General features: G+C 34.0%; 1 protein-coding gene across 4 annotated transcripts in view; it reads right to left on the bottom strand.

Moving 5' to 3' along the window:
* Positions 1-22,830, bottom strand: part of NCKAP1 (NCK associated protein 1) — a 103,400-nt gene that overhangs the window by 13,860 nt on the left and 66,710 nt on the right. For all 4 annotated transcript variants that reach the window (XM_038585048.1, XM_038585047.1, XM_038585046.1 and 1 more), the window contains 7 exons: positions 20,597-20,716; positions 19,867-20,006; positions 18,881-19,012; positions 16,449-16,667; positions 16,141-16,271; positions 15,769-15,866; positions 3,574-3,667 (listed from right to left, as the gene is read on the bottom strand). In XM_038585048.1, coding sequence (XP_038440976.1) covers positions 3,574-3,667; positions 15,769-15,866; positions 16,141-16,271; positions 16,449-16,667; positions 18,881-19,012; positions 19,867-20,006; positions 20,597-20,716 — 934 coding nt within the window. The remainder of the gene's footprint in view (positions 1-3,573; positions 3,668-15,768; positions 15,867-16,140; positions 16,272-16,448; positions 16,668-18,880; positions 19,013-19,866; positions 20,007-20,596; positions 20,717-22,830) is intronic.

Below are 22,830 nucleotides of genomic sequence, written 5' to 3' on the forward strand. Positions count from 1 at the left end.
CTCAGCAAACTGATTTAGTAAGTCTGGGGTGGAAATAATTTACATTAACAAACTTCTACGTGCTATGCCTGCTTGTTGCTTGTGGTCCACAGACCACACACACCCTGACCAAACCAGCCCTTGGTATTAAATTCCTAGAGCTCCATATAGAGAGTCAAGGATGGGGATGAATATTTTAAAGATACACTGATAAATACGACTGGATGCATTTTCCCAATAGGATTATTAAAACAATGGCTTAAAAAGGTAAAATTACCGGAAAATGAAGAGAATAAAATTTCAATAAAAAGGAGGAAAAAAGAAATCTTATTCAAGTAGAATAAGAGGAAAGAGGCCCAGATTTTGAAAATGCGTAGTCACTAATGACCTCTTCCAGAAAAGTTTCAGAGAGTAGCCACATTATACTACTGAAAGCAGAAGACCAGGAAAACAAAACAGTGAATACAAGCTAGTCAAGAATTAAGCAATATGAAGAACACTAGAATGAATAAAAGGTAGGCTTAACAACAGACTTTAACAAGTGTTATTTTACAAGCAGTATCTGGCTTCCACGGAGCAGGAGACTTTTCTGGGATCAGGAAAATTGTTTGGAATGACAAACGTAGCAGAAAGTCAAAGATCTGATAGCAGAGGAGAATGCCATTAAAATCACTGAATTTTAAAGTCCAGAATGGATAAGGAAGTAAAGCCAGGAAGAAGCTGATTAGAAAACTAGGGAGACATCCAAGTTTCAAGGAGATAGAACAAAAGATTTAGTAGGAGTGAAGTGGGAAAGCTGGAAGACAGGACTATGACCTGAGAGTAAAGCTTCAAATTCAAGATCTTACCAGTGCAATAATTTCAGGTGATGACATTCAAAGTACTGCTAAAGTAAAGGTCTCTGGAAGCAACTTGTAGGTTTGTAGATGGTGGCAAGATCAGGGCAAAAGTGAATGAAATGGATTTTAAAAAGGAAGAATAACTACAGGAAAACTAGAAAATGAAGGTCTCTAGTAAGGGAGCCAATAAAGTGAGCCGAGCCCTAGGAGACACACTGTGAGAAAACAGAAAGAAATAGAGACAGTATTAAATTTGCTCAAGTCACATGGCTAAAAAGCCCAAAAACTGAAAATTATTTTGAGATTACCTCCCAATTCACAGCTACTTTTTAAAAAAGATTTATTTATTTGAGAGAGAGAGAGAGAGAGAGAGAGAGAAAGCCTGCATGCAAGAGTGAGCACAAAGGGAAGGACAGAAGGGAGAGAGATTCTCAAGCAGACTCCATGCTGAGCCTGAGGCCCCACGACTCTGAGATCATGACCTGCACCAAAATCAAGAGTCACACGCTTGACCGACTGCACCATCCAGCTGCCCCAATTAGGGTCACTTTTAATAAATTATATGGCTTTTTAAGGGTATTAAAAAGAATATGGTTGTTGACTATGAAAATCCAACTGCTACAAAAGTGTATCAACTTCTGGATATAAGGTGAAGGAAGTACGAAGATAACAAAGATAGGAATCCGAGACAACAGAGAGTATTTTAGAAAATATTTCAACTGAAAGAACAGCTTTCTCTAGTCCCCTAAGTAAGCCATTCTTGAGCAGCTTTTCTAATTTACAAAAAAGAATTAATAAATTCTACTTATAGGCAAATTTGATATACATGGGTTATTCAGACTCAGCAATTTAGATTTTGATTTTGGACAATTCCATAAACCATGACTCACCACTACCATATCCAGAATTCAAGTAAACAGAATCTACATAAAGGATTACGGATTTTATTTTGAAAATTTACAAACTGAAAAAAAAAATTTACAAACTGTCTGGAATTTTAACAAACTCCATTTTGTTTCAATTCCACAAACAGGAGAGTTAACATAACAGTAAACAGGCAATGAACAGTACGGTGGATTCCATGCTTCTCACCAGATGATACAGTGAAAACGTTATTTACTAGTAAGAAGTTAGGTAATTAGGCTGCTTGGGTGGTCAACTGAGTATTAAAAAATGGGAGAAACATGAAAAATATAAGAATAAAGAAAACGAGACTGGAAAATATAAGTATATAATACAACAATGAACCAAAGAGATCAGTCAGAAATTTAAAAAATAACCTCCTATTAAGTATTCATACTCTACCTCCCTTTAATACTACCAAGTCAGTATTTTCATTTTTATCATTAATTTCATTTCTTAAAGTCCCATATGGTAAACCTGACCTTCCTTCCCTCTTTTGGTAGATAGCTCTAGGAAAAAATTTTAACACATATAGATTTGTGTCACCACCACTGCCACCATGAGGAACAGTTCCAACAACGTAAAAAACTCCCTCATTGCCTTCCCAGTTCTGGCAACTGATCTGTTCTACAAGGTCACCTATCATGTAGTTTAATTTTATATGAATTTTTATTAAAGAAGTTTATATTTTTGAAGGTAGGCATAAGATAGCCTAATAAAATGATTCTCTAAAACTTTATACATTTATAAAATTTGAAAAAGCTACATAACAGTTAAAAGAAAAATATCAAAGGCGAAGTATTGAGTAAAATACATACATGGCTATAATTTTTTCAGGATTATTTTTTATTTGGGAGAATAAACTCTTTGGTTTTCTCAAACACAAAGAATATTTTATTTGGTATATCATTAATTTTTTAATGTTGGAAAGGCTTTTAAATGAATCAATAAAAGTATGACTTTAGAATGATTTTTAATTATACTTCAAGTTCCAGTGCCAAAGCAAATGAAAATGAAATTAATTCAAATGCATCTAAAATAGTTACCTGGCTAAATATAGTTTAATAAATATTTAAGATTCACTGTTATTCCACAATGAATCTTATTTCTTCTCCTACAAAGAACCAATGTCAAGAAGATATTAAAAACAATTTTTAGTTGTAGGGCTCAGGTTTTCATCCAATGGATACTAGATAGCAATGAAAAGGAACAGATTACTGATTCACTTCACATAGCCAGTGAAGCTCCAAAACACACCAAGTGAAAAGAGGCAAATACAAGAGTATATGCTGTGTGATTCCATTTAGGTGAAGTTCTAAAACAGGTAAATTTAATCCACAGTCATAGAAATCAGATCACTTTTCGTCTGGGTTTGGAGGATGGCCAGAAACTGGCTATGAAGGGACATGAGGGAACTTCTGAGGCAATGCAAGTGCTCTATGTCTTCACTGTGATGATGGTTACACAGATATACGCATCTGTCAATATTCATCAAAGCGTTCACTTACATGCGTAACTTCATCATATGCAAACTAAACCACCATAAAGTTGATTTTTAGAAAGTTATAGACTCAAAAGTTAATTCTCCTTTAGTCTAAATTAATATAGACTTACTTGGATTAAATGACTTTATAAACTAGTAATATTCATCAAGTATTTCATACATGGTACTAAGAGTATAGTAAAATAAATGTGAAATACGTAAGCCATAGACTTAAAATATTGTTTCACTGCAAATATTTTCTGCTCTCTTCATAAGCTAAGGAGTACTTATATTAACGTTTTAGCAAAAGCTAACTACTGAGTATCAAGGTCTTCTTAATGCTTATAGAAAGTTTCAAGAGTTACCCACATGATAATCTTTTAAAGAGTGCGGCCATCTGGTCTGGTTTGTCAAAGCTGGTCCTCATTTGTGTTAGCACATCAACATTCTCCACCACAAGTTTCTAAAAAAAAAAGAAAAGAAAGAAAGAAAGAAAAAAAAATAAAGATCCTAGGTTAGGCATAGACCACCTTGTGTTAATAGGAGCATGCTTGGAAATCATAATCCAGTAAAGTAGGAAATACAATTCATGAAATCCGGATGTTCTATGCTATATACTTCTGTTGGTGGTTTAATTAAAGAATCTTAAAATTATTCACATAGGATTAATGTTTTTCTTCAGTTTGCAAATTCAAGAAGGGAGGATGGTTCAGGAAAAAGCAATAAAGATATGCAGTAGGATAAAGGATTACCTAATGCTTAAACACAGAACAGCATCAATAATAAAAAACAGACACTGAAGTGGATATAGAGAGCAATAAATTCCAACCAAAATAAGAACTTGCTAAAGTTAAAGCTAGCCAAAGATAGCCTACAGTTCATCACTGGATGCATACAATCAGAGGGAGAATAACTTTTGGGGTATATACCACTTCATGGGGATTATAATAGAGCGAGGTTTCCCACACAAATTATAAAATGAAAGTGTTAACTATCTACCTTCTCTTTCAGAGACCACTGAGAAAAAGAAGCGAAGAGCTAAAAATAAGGGAGAGGAAGAGTAAAGGATAGTTACTCAAAGAAAAGTATAACTCATTAAAGAATGTTTTTCTTAAAAGGTACTTTGGAAAAGTAATTTAGTTTAAAAATTAAAATAAAAACAAATATAATTAATTTGATTCTGGCAGAGATAATGCCTATATATGAATGTGGAGAGCCTTGATGTAGTATTTAAATATCCAGGGAGGAAGCCTAGTATATTTCAAAATACATACAAATCCAAGCTTCATCCTTAGATATTTCAATTTAGCAAATCTGGTTGCAAAGATTTAACAGCAAACATACTGTTAAAATGCCATAAGGGTTTTGTTACAAGCCAAAGGATGATGGTAACTGACTTAAGAGAGCATGAAAACCTATTCAGAAAATTTATAAAAATCATTTTCCTATACTAGTATGAATTTTGTTTAGGTTACTTGATATTACAGGTATACCTCAGAGATATTGCAGATTTGGTTCCAGACCACTGTATTAAAGCAAATACTGCAGTAAAGCGAGTCAAAGGAATTTTTTGGTTTCCCAGTACATAAAAAAAGTTATGTTGACACTACACCATAGTCCATGAAGTGTGTAACAGCATTATGTCTAAAACCAGTGTACATACCTTAATTAGAAAATACTTCATTGCTAAAAATGCTAACCATCATTTGCACTTTCAGCAAATCATAAATCACTGATCACTATAACAAATATAATGAAAAAGCACAAAATACTGGAAGAATTACCAAAATGTGCCAAAGACATGAGCAAATACTGCTGGAGAAATGGTGCCAGTATACTTGTTCGACACAGGGTTGGCCACAAACCTGTAACTTGTAAAACTACAGTATATGTAAAGTGCAAGGAAACAAGGTGTTCCTGTATTCACATTATTTGTCTTCATGCTCCCAAAGAGATACATATTTCCAGTCATATCTGTTTGCTAAACTCAACTTCTACAGTCTCTGATTATAGTATCTGCTCCCTCCTGGGGCCAATTCAATATCTGTTCCATGCTAAACCTTGATTCAATCAATACACACTCAAATATATGCTCAACCCTGACAGTGGTCCTGCACCTTGAACATGATACCACATGTATCACTGAATCAGACACCACTGAATTTTAAATGTACCATTATCTTATATGGCATTAAGGGAAAAAAAGTTTTTTTAGCAATTAAATTGATATAATGTTTCCAATCAAGTGACTTTAAGATACCTATAATTTCAGAAACATTAATATGTAATAACTATGTTTTAGAATCAATAAATTGTAGTGTATATTTAATGTTAAAGCTACTGTGATCACCTTTTAGCTCTGTACCAACCAATTTACAAACAAAACCATTTATCTGGTCTACACAAAAGAGGTGTTATTCCAGTTTTACAACTGAGGAAACTAAATGAAGGCTTAGAGAAATGAGGTAACTAGTCCAAAGTTGTAGAGATATTAAAACAGTGAGTTTTGGAATTTGAATTCAGGTATTTCTGATTTAAAAATCCATGCTCTTAATCCCTAAAGAAATGGTTCCCAATTTTTAGTGTATGAACAATCTGGAGGACTTATTAATTAGAACACACATTGCTGGGTTCTGGTCCCACAGATTTTGATTTAGCAAGTCTGAGGCAGAACCAAAAGTTGTGCATTGTTAAGTTCTGAGGTAAGGCTGCTGCCACTGATCTGAGGATCATACTTTTTACAAATTACCCTAAAATATTTGTTTGTACATTATTCCTTAAAAAAAAAAGTTAATGATATCTCCACTTAAAAAATAGTTTACATATTAAAAAACATTTTTTTCCTCCCTCAACTGCATCCTGAAACAGAGCTCTCTAAATATTTTAGGCCATTGATTAGTATCACTGGCAAATAGACCCTAAGCTGGAAGTAATACTAGTGAATACAAATCAAGTGAAATATATCAACAGTACTAAAAATAAATTTGGTTTTCAGTTAATAAGAAAGTGTTAAATTCTTGGCATAACTCATATTTAAATTTCCTACTTCATTTGAAAAAAAAAAGTCTTCTATGAAGAACTAGAAGAACTGATCTGTAAAATGCCAAAAAACGATTCTTTTGGCAGGATTAGAAGGAGACACTGACTCAATGGGCACACCACCAAATGAAACACTTCAAGAATTTTAGTAGGAAAGAAGACTGGCTGTTTTCTTCTCCAAAGAGCAACGAACACATTTTACCATGAATATGCATGCACAGTGTTGACTATGTCTGACACATGATTTATTCACAACCATTAAATATAAAGAAGTTCTCCTTTTTTCTGACACATAAACTTACTCTTTGAAACAATGAAGGTCATCTTTAAGATAAAAGAAAATATGTGACCACATATTTAGTTGATGTCAAGTTAGATTAAACGTGAAAAATAAAAACAGAAAAATAAAAGCTAAGAAGTTATAGAAATTATCTTAAAAGAATTATAATTCTCTCCAAAACATTTTATATACCAATTTAATTGTTTATTTATTTTTAGAAATCTCTACACCCAATGTGGAGCTCAGACTCACAACTCTTGAGATCAAGAGCTGCATGCTCTTCCAAATAAACCAACCAGATGTCCCTTTATATACTAATTTTAAAAAGATAAAAATGCGGGGCTGGCTCAGTCAATATAGTATGAGGCTCAAGCTCAGTGTTTGATTTCAAACCCCATATAAGGTATGGAACCTACTAAAAAAAAAAAAAGGATAAAATGCTATTAGAGGCATCCTCATGTTCTAATGTGAAGAGTGTGAGTTACAATCTCTTCAGAGGGATACTTGGCAATATTAGAAAATATTTAGACATCCCTATCTTTTGATCCATTTTCAGAAATTTTTCCTATGCTCAAATTAAGTTTATAAACTATGCGGAAGTGCTGGTTAAATGTCGAGTGTTTTACACTCTAAAACTCTTCCAGAAATTCACTAAAGTGAAAGGAAAAGAATGAAAAAGAATAAATCCACAATAAATAAGAAAACATTACAGGAAACAAGATCAAATGAGAGAAGTCAACAAACTTCTAGAAGATGGAAACTGGACCAAAGAATAAGTAGAGGGGAGAAATGTGACCCAGCAAATTCCTGCAGGGGAGATACGGTAGAGAAGGCAAGCTGATACATGCCTTTAGGACCCAAGTAGGATGTAAAAGTTGTAGGCAGTGGCACAGAAAGACTGGAAGATGAAAACAAGACAGTTATTACATGTCTAAATGGGAGGTTGTCACACACCTCTCACCATCTTAAGAAGTGATGCCATTTACGACAACTCTAAAATCAGGAGCAAAAGTTGACAGGAGGAAGAGAAGGGGCAGAAAATGACCCGAGACAGCCAGACAGATGTATAAAAACTCCTACCTCCACATTCCAATGATCTCCAACAGACTTCTACTCTCTAGCTGGAGGTTACTGTTTTTGAAAAAGGACTGTAGGAATCATTTGAAACCTATGATGAAGATACCTTCCTCCAAAGAGTATTTGTTAGCTTTTGTCAAGCCCTTTGAGGCAATACTAATCTAGGACCACCTTAATCCAAGTTTCAGAAAACAGATTCCTTGGTCAAAAAAAGCAACACCATAACGGCTGGAGATCCTGGGCAGGGGCAAATCATTTCCAGTTCATGATTACCCTGCAGATACAACCCTTTGGGGGTATATGTGTAAAGAAGGTCGAGAGGAATTTAAGCAGATTTTCCACTCTCCACTTTAGCAGGCTTTTTTACTACAGAACCCCACCAGTACACAAGGCCACAAAACCTACGTATTACTCTCACAAATATTGCTTCTAGATAAGCAAATGTCCTCAGGTCAAGGGTAGCTTCCAGTGCTAGCCTTATGTCTCTGAGTTCCCACATTCTCCTAATTTTGGCCTACACCTTTTTCGCTTCTTTAAAAGAAGAATCTTTATATCTCTCTCCAACTTTTTAAGTTGTCTTTAGGAGAAAAGATGGTCTAAATAACCTAGCCTATCAATACTTGAAGCAAATATTTGTATACTATTTTGTTTCTGTGTTTTCATAAATTAGGTCCTTCTAAGGAAAGTAACTTTATACGACATTTAAAAATGTAAAACAAGTAGAATCATCACTGAGAGACTGAATACTTTCAAAGATTTATCTCAATGGGACAGAATAGTACACAACACATTGAACTTGTCTATGCGATACACCAATGTATTATGATAAGATTTCTTACATTATAAGATACAAGAATATACATGGAAGTATGCCTCAGCATTCAGAGGCTAAGAAAACAAAGTCATAAATAACATCTTCTCCAGTTCTTAATAATATACAAGTAGTTGAATCCAGATAAAACTGGATTACATCTTGGGGTTGTTAAAAAAGGATCTGTAAGAAAATGGCTGTAAAGCACTGTGCAATTCCAGAAAATTGAATCATTAGGACTAGCTTTGTTTTGAAGAAACTTAAAGGTAAAGGCACAATGCTAGAAATGTAAAGCTTTCATATTTATGGCTGCCTACATGAAGGAGCCTTTTGAAAATATTTAAATCAGGATTTACTACTTCAGAAGTAAAAAGGTAAAAACAGGAAGTCCCTAAATACCAAAATATAATCATGGTTTTTAAAAAGTCTTCCTGTAACTACAACTTCTTGTCATTAATAAAATATGCAAGTTTCTATGAAGATAAAATGAAAACTCAAGTAAAAAAATCACATGGATTTCCCAAATGCTAAAATCTATGAAAAACTACATGCCAACAATTTGAACAACCTGGAAGAAATGAATAAACTCTTAGAAACCTATAAACTACCAAAACTGAAACAGGAATAGGAAACTTGAACATACTGATAACCTGCAAAGAAACTGCATCAGTAATAAAAAAATCTCCCAACAAATGAAAAGTCAAGGACCAAACGGCTTCACAGGCAAATTCTACCAAATATTTAAAGAAGAGTTAATAGCTATTCTTCTCAAACTATTCCAAAAAACAGACAGGGAAGGAAAACTTCCAAACTCATTCTACAAGGCCAGCATTACCCCGATAACAAAACCAGATAAAGACTCCACAAAAAAAGAGAACTACAGGCCAAAATCTTTGATGAACACAGATGAAAAAATTCTCAACAAAATACCAGCCAAGAGAATCCAACAACACTTTACAAAAAATCAATCACTACGATCAGGTGGGATTTATGCCCAATATGCAAAGGTGAATCAATATTTGCAAATCAATCCACGTAATACATTACATCAATAAGGAAAAGGATAAAAATTATGTGATCATTTCAACAGATACAGGAAAAGTATTTGACAAAGTATAACATTCATTCTTGATAAAAGCCCTCAACAAAGTAGGAACATACCTCAACATAATAAAGGTCATATATGAAAAGCCCACAGTGAACATGACACTCAATGAGGAAACACTGAGAGCTTTTCCCATTAAAGTCAGGTACAAGATAAGGATGTCCAATCTCCCACTTTTTTTCAACATAGTACTAGAAATCCTAGCCACAACAATCAGACAACAAAAAGAAAGAAAAGGCATCCAAATTGGTTAGAAAGAAGTAAAACTCCATTTGCAGATGATATGATACTATACATAGAAAACCCAAAGACTCCACCAAACACTACTAGAACTGATAAAAGAATTCAGTAAGGTCACAGCATACAAAATCAATGTAGAGAAATCCACTGCATTTGTATACACTAATCATGAAGCAGCAGAAAGAAAACAATCCCACTTACAATTGCAACAAAAAATAGTAAGATACCTAGGAATAAACCTAACCAAAGAGGAGAAAGATCTATATTCTGAAAATTACAAAACACTGATAAAAGAAATTGAAGATGGGGTGCCTGAGTGGCTCAGTCAGTTAAGCATTCAACTCTTGGTCATGATCTCAGGGTCATGATCTCAGGGTCCTGGGATGGAGCCCCATGTTGGGACTCCATGCTGAGGAGGGAGTCTGTCCTTCTCCCTCTGACTTTGCCCCTTCCCCAGCTCACATGTGCACGTGTGTCTGAGCACACACTATCTCTCTCATAAATAAAATCTTAAAAAAAATGTAAATACATGTCATGTTCATGAATTGAAGGAATATTGTTAAAATGTCTATATCACACAAAGCAATCTACACACATTTGATGTAATCTCTATCAAAATACCAAAAGCATTTTTCATAGAACTAGAATAAACAATCCTAGAGAATTTATATGGAACCACAAAAAATCCCAAATTGCCAAAGCAATCATGAAAAAGAAAAGCAAAGCTGGAGGCATCACGATTCCAGACTTCAAGTTATACTACAGAGCTGTGGTCATCAAAACAGTACGGTACTGGCACAAAAATAGACACACAGATCAATGGAACAGAACGGAAAACCCAGAAATGAACCCACAACCATATGGTCAATTAATCTTTTGCAAAGCAGGAAAGACAGTCCCTTCAACAAAAGGTGTTGGAAAAACTGGACAGCAACATGCAAAAGAATGTTGCAACCTATGTACACTATATACAAAAATAAATTCAAAATGAATTAAAGAACTACAAAAAAATAAAAAATTAAAAAAAAAAATGAATTAAAGACCTAAGTATGAAACATGAAACAATTAAAATCCTAGAGGAGAACATAAGCAGTCACCTCTTTAACATTGGCTGTAGCAAGTTCTTTCTAGCTACGTCTCCTGAGTTAAGAGAAACAAAAGCAAACATACACCATTGGGACTATATCAAAATAAAAAGCTTCTATACAGTAAAACTAAAAGGCAACCTACCAAATGGGAGAAGGTATTTGCAAATGACATATCTAATAAAGTAATATCTAAAATACATAAAGAACTTACACAAACCAACACCCCTCAAAATAATCCAATTAAAAATGGGAACAACAGACATTTCTCCAAAAAATACATACAGCCAACAGACACATAAAAGATGCTCATCATCACTTATCATCAGAATGCAAATCAAAACCACAATGCAATCTCACTGTATACCTGTTGGGATGACTAAAACCAAAAACACAAGAAACAACAGGTGTTAGCAAGGATGTAGAGAAAGGAGAACCCTCTTGCACTGTTGTTGGGAATGCAAACTGGTGCAGGCAGCCACTCTAGAAAACAGTATGGAAGTTCCTTAAGAAAACTAAAAACAGAACTACTCTATGATACAGTAATCACACTACTAGATATTTACCCAACAAATACAAAAATACTAATTCAAAGGGATACATGCAGACCAATATTTATAGCAGCATTTTCTACAATAGCCAAATCACGTAAACAGCCCAAATATCCATCAACTGATGAATGGATATAGAAGATGTAGTCTGTGTGTACACACACTGGAATATCACAGCCATAAAAAAGAACAAATTCTTGCCATTTGCAATGATGTGGATGGAGCTATAGAGTATTAGGCTAAGTGAAATAAGTCAGAGAAAGACAAATACCATATGATTTCACTCATATGTGGAATTCAAGAAACAAAACAGATGAACATGGGGAAAAAGAGAGAGAGGCAAACCAAGAAACAGACTCCTAACTATAGAGAACACACTAGGGGTTACCAGAAGGGAGAGGAGGAAGGATGGGTTAAATAGGTGATGGGGGATTAAGGAGTGCTTTGGTTGTGGAGAGCACCAAATATTGTATGGGAGTGCTGAATCACTAAATTGTACACTTGAAATTAATATTACGCTGCATGTTCACCAACTAGAACTTAAAAACTTAAAAATAGGGCAGCCCCAGTGGCTCAGCGGTTTGGCGCCACCTTTGGCCCAGGGGCGGATCCTGGAGATGGGGAATCGAGTCCCACGTCGGGCTCCCTGCATGGAGTCTGCTTCTCCCTCTGCCTGTGTGTGTCTCTGCCTCTCTCTCTCCCTCTATTACTCTCATGAGTAAATCAATAAAATCTTTAAAAACAAAATAAAAAATACATTAAAAAAAACTTAAAAATATTACAGTATAGCTACCGAAAGTGTCAACATAATCTTTACCTGTACTAGTAAACATAGTATCCAGAAAAGGTAAGTGCATCTTCACTAATCGGATCTCTAACTAAAGTTTATTCTCAATTCAAGGCACTATTCTCTAAGGATGAGACAAACAATTTCAACAGAATTTGTACAGGGGAGACTAAGCATCAGTATATTTCACATGCGGAAGACAAAGGCAATACACTACAAGTTTTTAAAATATATGAAGCGTAATTTTGTCAAAGGCAATCTTTACCTCTTGATGTTAGAATAAAAAACAATCAAAAATCGCTACTTAGATACTGACTCAACAGAGATATGTAGTTAACTAAAAAGACTGCCTCATTTTCAAAAATACCAGACCATCCTCCTGGAAAAATGTAGTATATTTTCCTGCATCATGTAAGCGTGGGTAGATGACTGCTTAGATCCCTTTCATTTCTAAGAACAGTCTAGCACAGTACTAGTAGGATAAGCTCTAAGTCTAGATTGACTAGACAGGTTCAAATTTTAGTCGTACCACTTCTAATAAGCATGTGAACCTAGACAAGGTACTTAATATTTCTTGGTTTTATTTTTCTAGTTTGTATATTAGGAACAATACCAGTTTTATTTAAGGAGCTTAGAAAAGTCCTGGAAAAAAGTAAAAAGTCAAAATAGCTACCTATTTTTATTTCTATACCCAACAAATATTTAGTGCATACTTTCTATGTGTGGATATTAATTTAGTACCAAAGTTTTAAGAGAGTTTATAACTGAGACTTTATTCTAGTGACAGGGACATAAACAAATACCTGACATGAGAGTCACAAGTAAGATACACAGGAAGCTGAATAAAGAGAATAAAAAGTGATGCTTGCTATTTTACAAAGTGTGGTGAAGAAAGGATATTCTGATAAGGCAACATTTGAAAAATACATGATGCATATTACGAGAAAGTAAGCTAAGACAATACCTCAGTGAAGAGTATTTTGAAATAAGAACAAGTAGGCCAACCACGCTGGGTGAGTTAAGGTGAGAAAAGTGAAAGGCTAGCTCTATATTCCAGGCCGCCTTCAGTACTGTTAAGGACATCATGCCTTTGAACTCTCATGGGATATGGATACAGAGATCTAAATAGGCTAATTTCTTCTACTACATGACAATATTCAATCTATCACATTAAATGGCAAACAAGCACTAAAAATACTTAAGAATTCTAAAAGTACCTATTATTCAGTCTGAAATAAAAAATAGCTGGTGCAAGTAAAATTCTTTTCTAGAATTCAAGAACAAGAATATCTTGTCGTAAAAAAAAAAAAAGAGTACCTTGTCCTAATTTTTCTCTCCTACTGAAAAGAACACAAGAAAGTATGTTGAGAAATTTGTTACCTAAGAACAACAGGATGGAAAAGAGATCATGTATTTAGAGGTGAATGAGTCTAATAAACAGAAATTAGACTGCCTGTAAAGAACCAAAATTGTCAAATGTTTATGTCTTCAAAACTATATCAAGTATACAGCTTATGTATTTAAAACCCATATTACAAAGTATCTAAAAGTTAACTTTTATACAAAAATTGCAAAACACTCTTTTGAAAAAGAACAGTAAGAGGATAATGGACATGATGAATACCAAGTAAGATTTATTTAACGTTTATTGTGGGCCAAGGACTAGTCTCAGAACCCAAGTATCTGATATGTATTATCTCATATATTTCTCTCAAAGTAAAAGTTTAGGAATTTAAACTTTGCCCAATGTCAAAGCTCTTAAGTGAGAGGAATGAAATTCAAGATAATTTCAGTCTCGAAGGCTTGAGTTCTTGGGGCACCTGAGTGGCTTAGTCAGTTGTGTGTCCAACTCTTGGTTTCCACTCAGGTGATGATCCCAAGGTCATGAGACGGAGCCCTGCATCAGGCTCCATGCTCAGCGTGGAGTCTGCTTGAGATTTTCTCCCTCCATTCCTCTCCCCACTCATGCATTCTCTCTCTAAAATAAAATAAATAAAATCTTAAAAAAAAAGCGTGAGTTCTTAAACACTGGGTAATATCACCTCTCCTTTTAGTCACAGACTCTTGCCATCTATTTTATTCATTCAGTAAAATATTTCTCACCTTGCCGGAACTGACTTATCCCATATATTTGCTCAATTTTCAATAAATAAGATTATCACATTTAGACCTCTCTAAGTGCTACATTTAAAATGCAAGCTACTTAACAGTGCTATATACTATATTGCTAGGAAATTAAAAATGCAAGGCACAAGTAACCACCAAAAAAATTTCACAAAGGGCATATCTTTCTACAATTTGTTTTAAGATTTTATTTTCTCTACACCCAATGTGGGGCTCAAGCTTACAATCTCAAACTCAAGAGTCTCACACTCCAGCAACTGAGCCAACTAGTTGCCCCTAAAAGAGCACATTTAAAAATATGCCTCTTCTATTTTGTTTGTAAGTTGAAAAGTTTTAGTGGCTCAAATTCAAATTCTTTCAAACACTTGAAAGCTACAAACTAAAACTAACTCATTCAAAGTAAATCACCTTGACACTGGGATATTTCTAAAAGGCTTTTTTAAAAAGTCATTTAAAATGCTGTTGCTTCAGCTCTTTTACATCTTTAATAAAATGCTAAGCATGCTCAGAGCACCTGGGTGGCTCAGGGGTTGAGTGTCTGCCTTCAGCTCAGGTCGTGACCCCGGGGTCCTGGGATCGAGTCCTGCATTAGAGAGAGCCTGCTTCTCTCTCTGCCTGTGTCTCTGCCTCTCTCTATCTCTCTCATGAATAAATAAACAAAGCCTTTTTTAAAAATGCTAAGTAAGCATTCTAAAGACATTTTTTTTAATCCAGCGTAAAGGGTATAAGATAATTTAAAAGATTACTTAGAAAAGTGAGCCTAGGGATGGCCTGACTGGTTCAGTTGATAGATCATGTGACTCTTGATCTCAGGATCATGAGTCTGAGTCCCAAAGTGGGCAGAGAAATTAAGATTACTTAGGGAAAAAAAACAAAAAACAAAAACCAGTGAGCCTAATAATGTTTGTAATATAATCTGTGGAAAGCAATACATTCAAACTACAAATTTAAATAAATGACTTTAAACAGAAACACCATGGTACAATAGAATAAAGACGTGACCAACGGTCAAGAAATCTGAGTTTAGCAAGTCATTTCACCTCTCTAGGTTCTCAGTTTTTTCTTCTGTAAAAGAGAGAGTACTAAATGAAAATGCTATTGAAAGGCCATGCTAGGGGCACCTGGACGGCTCAGTAGCTGAGCGTCTGCCTTTGGCTCTGATTGTGATCCCAGGGTCCCAGGATCGAGTCCTGCATCAGGCTCCCTACATGGAGCCTGCCTCTCCCTCTGCCTGTGTCTCTGCCTTTCTCTCTGGGTCTCTCATGAATAAATAAATAAAATCTTAAAAAAAAAAAAAAAAAAAAAAAAAAAAGGCCATGCTAGCTCTATAATTTCATTTATATATGAGAACTTTCATGTTGGGTTAAAGTAATTAACATTCTAGGCTTGCTGTTCATATTCTTAAAATGTTTTGCAGGAAATAGTTTTAATATTTCAAAGCTAAAACCGATAAAGACTATATTACCTTAAGTTCAGCAACTTGTGATGAAATGTGCCACATAAGGCTCTCACTTAGGAACTTCATACCATATGGGCCTAGGAGCTCTGATAACGATCTCATTTCTGAAAGGAAATGTAATTAATTTTATACTTTGACAGAGCAAACACTTTCAGAAAACGAATGTTAACACACTGGAATGTTTCATTATAGAAGCAAATTATTAATGCAAAAATCCTGAGAAGTCTCTAGAATAAACAAGGTAACACAAAAGCAAAGTAAGTCTAAGATATAATGTATGATTATGCACTGAATGAATTAAATGAAAACAGTCATAACAATCAAAAGCCAAAAGAATCGAGGTGTCTTCACTCTAGAGAACATGTCCGTTTTATTCACCTGATATGTCAGAGTATTCCTCTGCATTGAATGTTAACTCATTTTCTGTAGGTAAGTTCACAAACGCTTTCATTGCAGGGAAATAAGCTATGTGACCATTGCTGACTTGTCTTAACAAAGTTTCCAAATACCTAAGAAGAAAAAGTAAATTTAAAATCAGGAGAAATTAAGTCAATACTTATTATGGTATAAATTCCTACATAAGTTGACTGATAACAAAAATGAGCACTTATTAATAAAAAAAAACTTCCCTAAGCAGTTCGTTACAAAGAAACTTTGTATCACTCCAAATTTCTAAATGTGCTTACCAATTTGTGTATAGACTTGTGATGGTTGGTTCTCCATGACTGTCTAAATGTTGTGTTTGTTGAAGAAGAACGTTGTTAAACACTCTTGTAATGTCAATTTGCACATAGTTTTCTATGGACTGTAGTACAGTCATATATGCTCTTACACTTGTTAGAAGCTCTGATGGTTTTGCAATTTCCTGTGTGGCTTGATTATACATAGTCATTCCAACAATTGACCTGTTGGGGGTGAATAAAAGAACTGACTTTTCCATTTATTAAGCAGGCCATTTAACCTACTGGTAGCAAGAACATTAATTTTAAAGACAATTTGTTACAAAGCCATGAAATTACTATCATTATCTCCAAAAAAAATGAACACCTAAAAGCTACAATAAAGTAGAAATATGATTTTAAAAATTCTAAGGACATCAATATTAAAAATGATTTAAGGATAAAGAGGGCTTAAAAAAATTCCTTAACAAGATACACTGTCTATAGCAAGTACAATGGATTATTTAATCCACAGCTCAAATTTATCTGGCACTCTAACACACCAGTAAGCTTTATACCGATCATTCTCATATTTAATAACTCTACTATGTAGTTATTATCACCACCATTTCACAGATTTAAACACCACCACCACCACTACCTAAGGCTCAGAACTCAAGTAAACTGAATAAGGTCACTTTGTTTGGAAGTAGGGGGTCTAGGGTTTGAGTCCACATCTGCCTGACAGTGCTGCCACTCAACAAAATGCACAACAGTCAAACAAGGCAACAAAAAACCTCCCATGTTGTTTTTTAATCATTTGCAGCACACAAAACACAGTTCTGTTATATTTATACCCCAATGAACTATAAGCCTGAAAGGAAACACAAATTTTGAAAATACTTTCCTACCTGTTCTTTTCCTATGTTGGCCACCCCATCTTACCATCTTTAAAACTCTGAGCTTTGGATCTGTAAAGATCTTAAACTTGTGTTTGTAAGGATAAATCCTTAAAGACAACATCAAATTCCATCAATAGAAACAAACCCCAGAAGATCAACTCAAGGCAATAACTGCTATCCTTGCATATAACCCCTCAAGTTCCAAGACTGTACTCAAGTGATCAGCAAAAATCAACAAACTAATGCAACCTATTGTTTTGGCATGAAAATCTTTCCCAGGTAAACAAGTTTACAGCCTTGCTTTGATTCTGATAACTAAGTAGATGTTTTGTCAAAAGAACATCTGTTTCTCTATGGATTAACAGACCAGACTACTTACAGAAGGAAAACAAGGGGGGTGTAAAGTCAACCCTATCTTCCACCCACCATCCTCTCATTCCCACCGAGTTGAGAATAATAAATACCAGAGTGCATAATGTCCCTTTGGTTTAAAAACTATTCTAGGTTTCACTGTCAGAATGCCTGCCTTACTAAAGGATAGCAAAAGACAGTCTTTGTTTAACATCTCACTAGGCAACTGATGACTTAACACACAATTTAGTACCCACTTACATATTCTCCTATTTTGTTCTCTAATTGTTGTAGCCTTCTCACAAACTATAGCTCTAAGCTTTATACTATTTCATTACTACTTACAGGACCTAACACAATGTCAAGCACATGGTATAAATACTACTTGTTAACGACCACAAAACTGAAAAATCTTCAGCTAAATTTTGTTTTATAAATTGATGTTCAAAGAAAAACTTCTCAAATCAATCAATATTTTCTTGAATAAATACATGTGTAACTTTAGAAAAAAGCTGAAGCAACATTTATAAAACTGAAAGGTTTCTGATATCACATGCAATATGACTTCAAGAAACATATATAAGACTTATAGAACTCTAATTAGGGGTGCCTCAAGAGTCTAGAATTCTACTGACCTAAGAGCATACATGTGAACTCAGAAAAAAACAAGATATCATCTAGTCCTGATGGTTTCAAACATTTGACTGTGACCGACTTATAAGATATGTATGTGGCATCATGACTGGGTACATATATACATATAAGTGAAAAATTTCATGAAGCAGTATTTATACTTACTACATGCAGTGGATGATTTTTTCTATTCTTGTTTCTTTTCCTTCCCTGCCTCTTCTTTCTTTTTTTAAATGTTTACTACAACCTTCTACATTGATTTCATGACCCGACTTGGTTGCTACCTACCAGCTGAAATATACTGATTCGCTTCAATCTTCTCATTTTACTTATAGGGAATCTAAGGCTCACAGAATTAACTGGCTTGTCCGGTGTTAAAACTGGTTAATAACAAGTATGGGACAAGAATCTGGGTAACTTAAGTGATTCCTAGTTCACCACTCTCTATACTTCCCCATTCATTATTCTTGATACTATATCAGTTCTACTACTACTTTTCCTCGTAACAAGGATATGAAGTACATAACAAATTCATTAACTGAACCAACAAAAAAGTTTGTTATTCTTTCTTACTTTGTAAAGCGGATTTCCAGATGAGAAGTCAAATATTCTCGTGGGGTAAAAGTATGTTCCCAAACCACCATGTTTGGTACATAATTTATAGAGAAACACAACTCAGAAAGTGCAGTGTGCAATTTATCAAGGCTGAAAAAATATTAATGAACAGTAAATGAAATGTTCAATGTTTCATCATAAAAATACAAAATTACTTTTATAAATGTATCAGATCTCATTTGGGGATAATAATTCCAGAATTCAGTATTTTTCTTCCTAAATTGACAAGTTCAAAATCTTTAAGGATATCACTAACATGAGAGCAGTTTTCTAAAGACAGTATCACTCATTTGTTTCTCCATTCAGATGACAATTACATTGATTTAATATACAAGAAAGTTTATTACATGCTCATAGACAATCTTGCTGTACTTTCTGTATTGGAGGACGAAAGTTGTCTACAAAATGGCAAACAGCTTGCTCAACATAAAAAAAGCCAAGAAGTAAGAAATTTACTTTAAACAAAACAAATGTTCATCCATTATTGTCCACCAATGCCTACCCTCCAAAAACACAATCCTTAATATCTAGTCTGATATACGTACTATAAAAATGATTTATGTTCTAATACAACAATATGCCAAAATAAAGTCTCAGATTACCTGCTTTTTAATAAATGGAAAATTATGGATTACTTATAGTGTATCCTCCCAATTTTTAGACAGATTTTTGGCCTTTTGCATTCATTATATATAGACAAATATTACCTATTAAATGAATTTTCTTTAAATCCAAAATTTTCAAAAATCCAAAATCTGTATTTTGGAAATAAGCACTAATTATTCAAATACACAAAGGTAAAATAATAGTAATAATAATGATGATACTTAATGACAAGAAATGAAGAATTTACAACTATGAGCATTCCCTCAGTACTAATGCCATACAAAAAGTGAAAAACTTCTACTTGTAACAAAAAGATACAATAAAATTGGATGGCTTACTTGGTCACTACCAGCCTGTTTTTCCTCATACTCTCAACTCCTGGCTTTTCCCTTTCAGGTTCCCCTTTCTTACCAGTCTGTTTTTTTGACTTCTTATTCACTGCTTGACTAATGGTTTTGGCACAATGCTTGGGCAACAACTAAATTTAAAAAGAAATTAAATCTTATATTACACCAATTATTTTGAAAAAACATTAACTATTTAAGCAAATCTCAGCTGAATCCAGACAAGGTAGCAAATAGCATCTAGCACAAAGAACAGAGGCATATGTGAGATGCAGTTTACCTACCCAGGTCAGGGAAGTCACACAGCTTGGTAGAAAACAGAAATAGGTAAATCTTGTGTGAAGAAAGCTTCATAGAGTAAGTTATATCAAAACTAAAGTTTAAATGGTAAGTAAAAACAGACTAGACAAGCAAAGAATGAGAACATTTTACTGGAAAGAAAAGTTCAGAATTTAGTGAGAACTACTCGGTGTTAAAACACCAAGTGAAGGGTGAAGTAGATGGTTTGAGCTATGAGGAAGGGACTTGAATGCCAAGCTAGAGGCTGGATTTTAAACAGTAAGACAGTGGCAAATTTTTAAAAACCTAAAAATGATGTTTTATAAGAAGAGGTAAGGAGATTTACTGACATTTTAACAATAAAAAAATTACAACTGCCTAACACTTAATTCTCTTGCCTTCGTACACAAAAGTCCTGTCTGTAAGGAAACACGTAAATTATTACCTGGTCACTAAGAGTACACTGTTCTGTGCAAATATCAGTGATGAGATTTCGAGCTTGTTTGGCCATTTCATCCAAGAACATATTACATAAAGAAAGACTGCGATCTCCAATATGATGTCGCTGTCAAAGCCGAATGATAACAATAATAAAAGTTATAAGAAAGTAGCTTGAATTAAAATATTTTTTTAAATAAACACGGAAAATAAAGTTAAAGTCCATTGTACACTAAGGAGTGGTAGTAGAGAATGTTCTAGATTACTTTTATCTCTTAGAACAACTAACCTATCATACTGTTTTTACATAGTTGACATAAAATAAATATTTGGTGATTATACAAGTCAAGCACAATTGGGGAGATCTTAGAGGACCAGTAATTTCTTTACCATGAAAAGCTATTAATCTTCAATTTTTGCAAGGTCCTACATTCGTTCTTATTTAAATACTGAACCATCAAACAGAAGATGTGAAAGAACACATTTAGAGTAATGTTCTCTAATCTTAACTGATACACACACACACACTATATATACAGATAAATGTAAATCTTGGCACAAAAAATAACTTGGTAATATATAAACAAAAAAGCTTAAATATTTAATTAAAATTGTGAGAAATCGTGTCAATAAAACAAAGTCACAAGACATTCAACTTGCTAAAATCAAACTCCCCAACCCAGAAGAGATAAAAAGCTGACCATGCATTTTCTGAACACAACAGCGGAAAAAAAGAATTATTATTTTTATATTATGTTTAATTTTAAGGAGATTTTATATATATATATATATATAGAGAGAGAGAGAGAGAGCACGCCACACACTCACTTAAATCCATCCATCTTTCTCTATAGGAATCTGATCTTTTTAGTTTTGGTGGGTGCCATAATAATTTAATAGGTTTTTCTTGTCAATGGTAACTAGAATGTTGAGTATATAATGCAATAAAATTTTGTATTACACTTTTGCAATACTTTACAAAGAGATAAATTTTTGAAAGTTTACCTTACCAAATCTTCCGTAATTACATAACAAATATACCGAGAGTTTACATTTGGTATTTCTATGTGCTAAAACAAATGCAATATACAAGAATATAAAAATACTTCAATACCTAAAGTAACAGTTCCTAGATCTATCATGATACCTTAATGTATTTTATTCTAAGCACCACTGAAAATTTTAATAGGAAACCAAACCAAAAGGAACCTCCAGGACAGATACAATTAAATATTGGTTTACATAAGGAAAGATTTCAAATAGTAAACATTTAAGGTTTTATGTAACCAAATTCTGACTCCTGGAAGATGAAACATATCCCTTGCTATCACTTAATTCCGAAAAAAGACCACTGAACTAGCATTTCTTCAAACTTACTAGACTTATTTAAAATACAAATCTGATATCACTACTCCCCTTCAATGGCTCAGAAATGCTGAGACTGGGTGAAAAACAGAACAAATAGTCTCTTAATATCACAAAGTCTCTCCATGATCTGCCTCAGCCTCGGGCTACAGTGCTGAGAAAGATTTTAGGAAAACAATGTCAGAAGTGGAGACCATTTAGGAGACTACAACAATAATCCAAGAAAAAAGATGTGGCTTTGACAAGGATGAAAAGAGGGAGGAGTTTGGATAAGTTTGGATATATATGAAGCCAAAGGCAGAAAAGGCTTCAAAGGATGATGACTGAGTAACGTGGAGAATCAAGTTCTATTCTGGACATGCTACATGTCAGATGGCTAAAAATACCTGATCCAGAAAATGGAGATCTTTCAGTAAAGGTCTGGAGTGGAGATAAAGACCCAGGCAACATCAGCAATATGCTAACTGAAATAAGCCAGACACAAAAAGACATATACTGCATGGTTCCACCTATATCAACTACCTAGAATAGGCAAATTCTTAGAGACAGAAAATAGACTAGAGGATATACCAAGAGTTGGAGGGATGAGAAGTTCAACTTAATGATTACAAAGTTTATCCTTCGGGTGACAAACATTTTGGAAATGGATAGTGGTGGTGGCTGTACAACACTGTGAAAGTAATTAATGCCACTGACTAAACATTTAAAAATAATTTAAATGGAAAAGTTTTATGTGATATATATATATATATCACATATATTAAATATATGTATATACATATATTTTTAATTATAAGGTTTTTGTTTTTAAAGATTTTATTTATTTATGAGAGACACAGGCAGAGGGAGAAGCAGGCTCCCAGAAGGGAGCCCACT

Source organism: Canis lupus, chromosome 36, assembly GCF_011100685.1.
Source record: "Canis lupus familiaris isolate Mischka breed German Shepherd chromosome 36, alternate assembly UU_Cfam_GSD_1.0, whole genome shotgun sequence".
NCBI classification, from domain to species: Eukaryota; Metazoa; Chordata; class Mammalia; order Carnivora; family Canidae; genus Canis; species Canis lupus.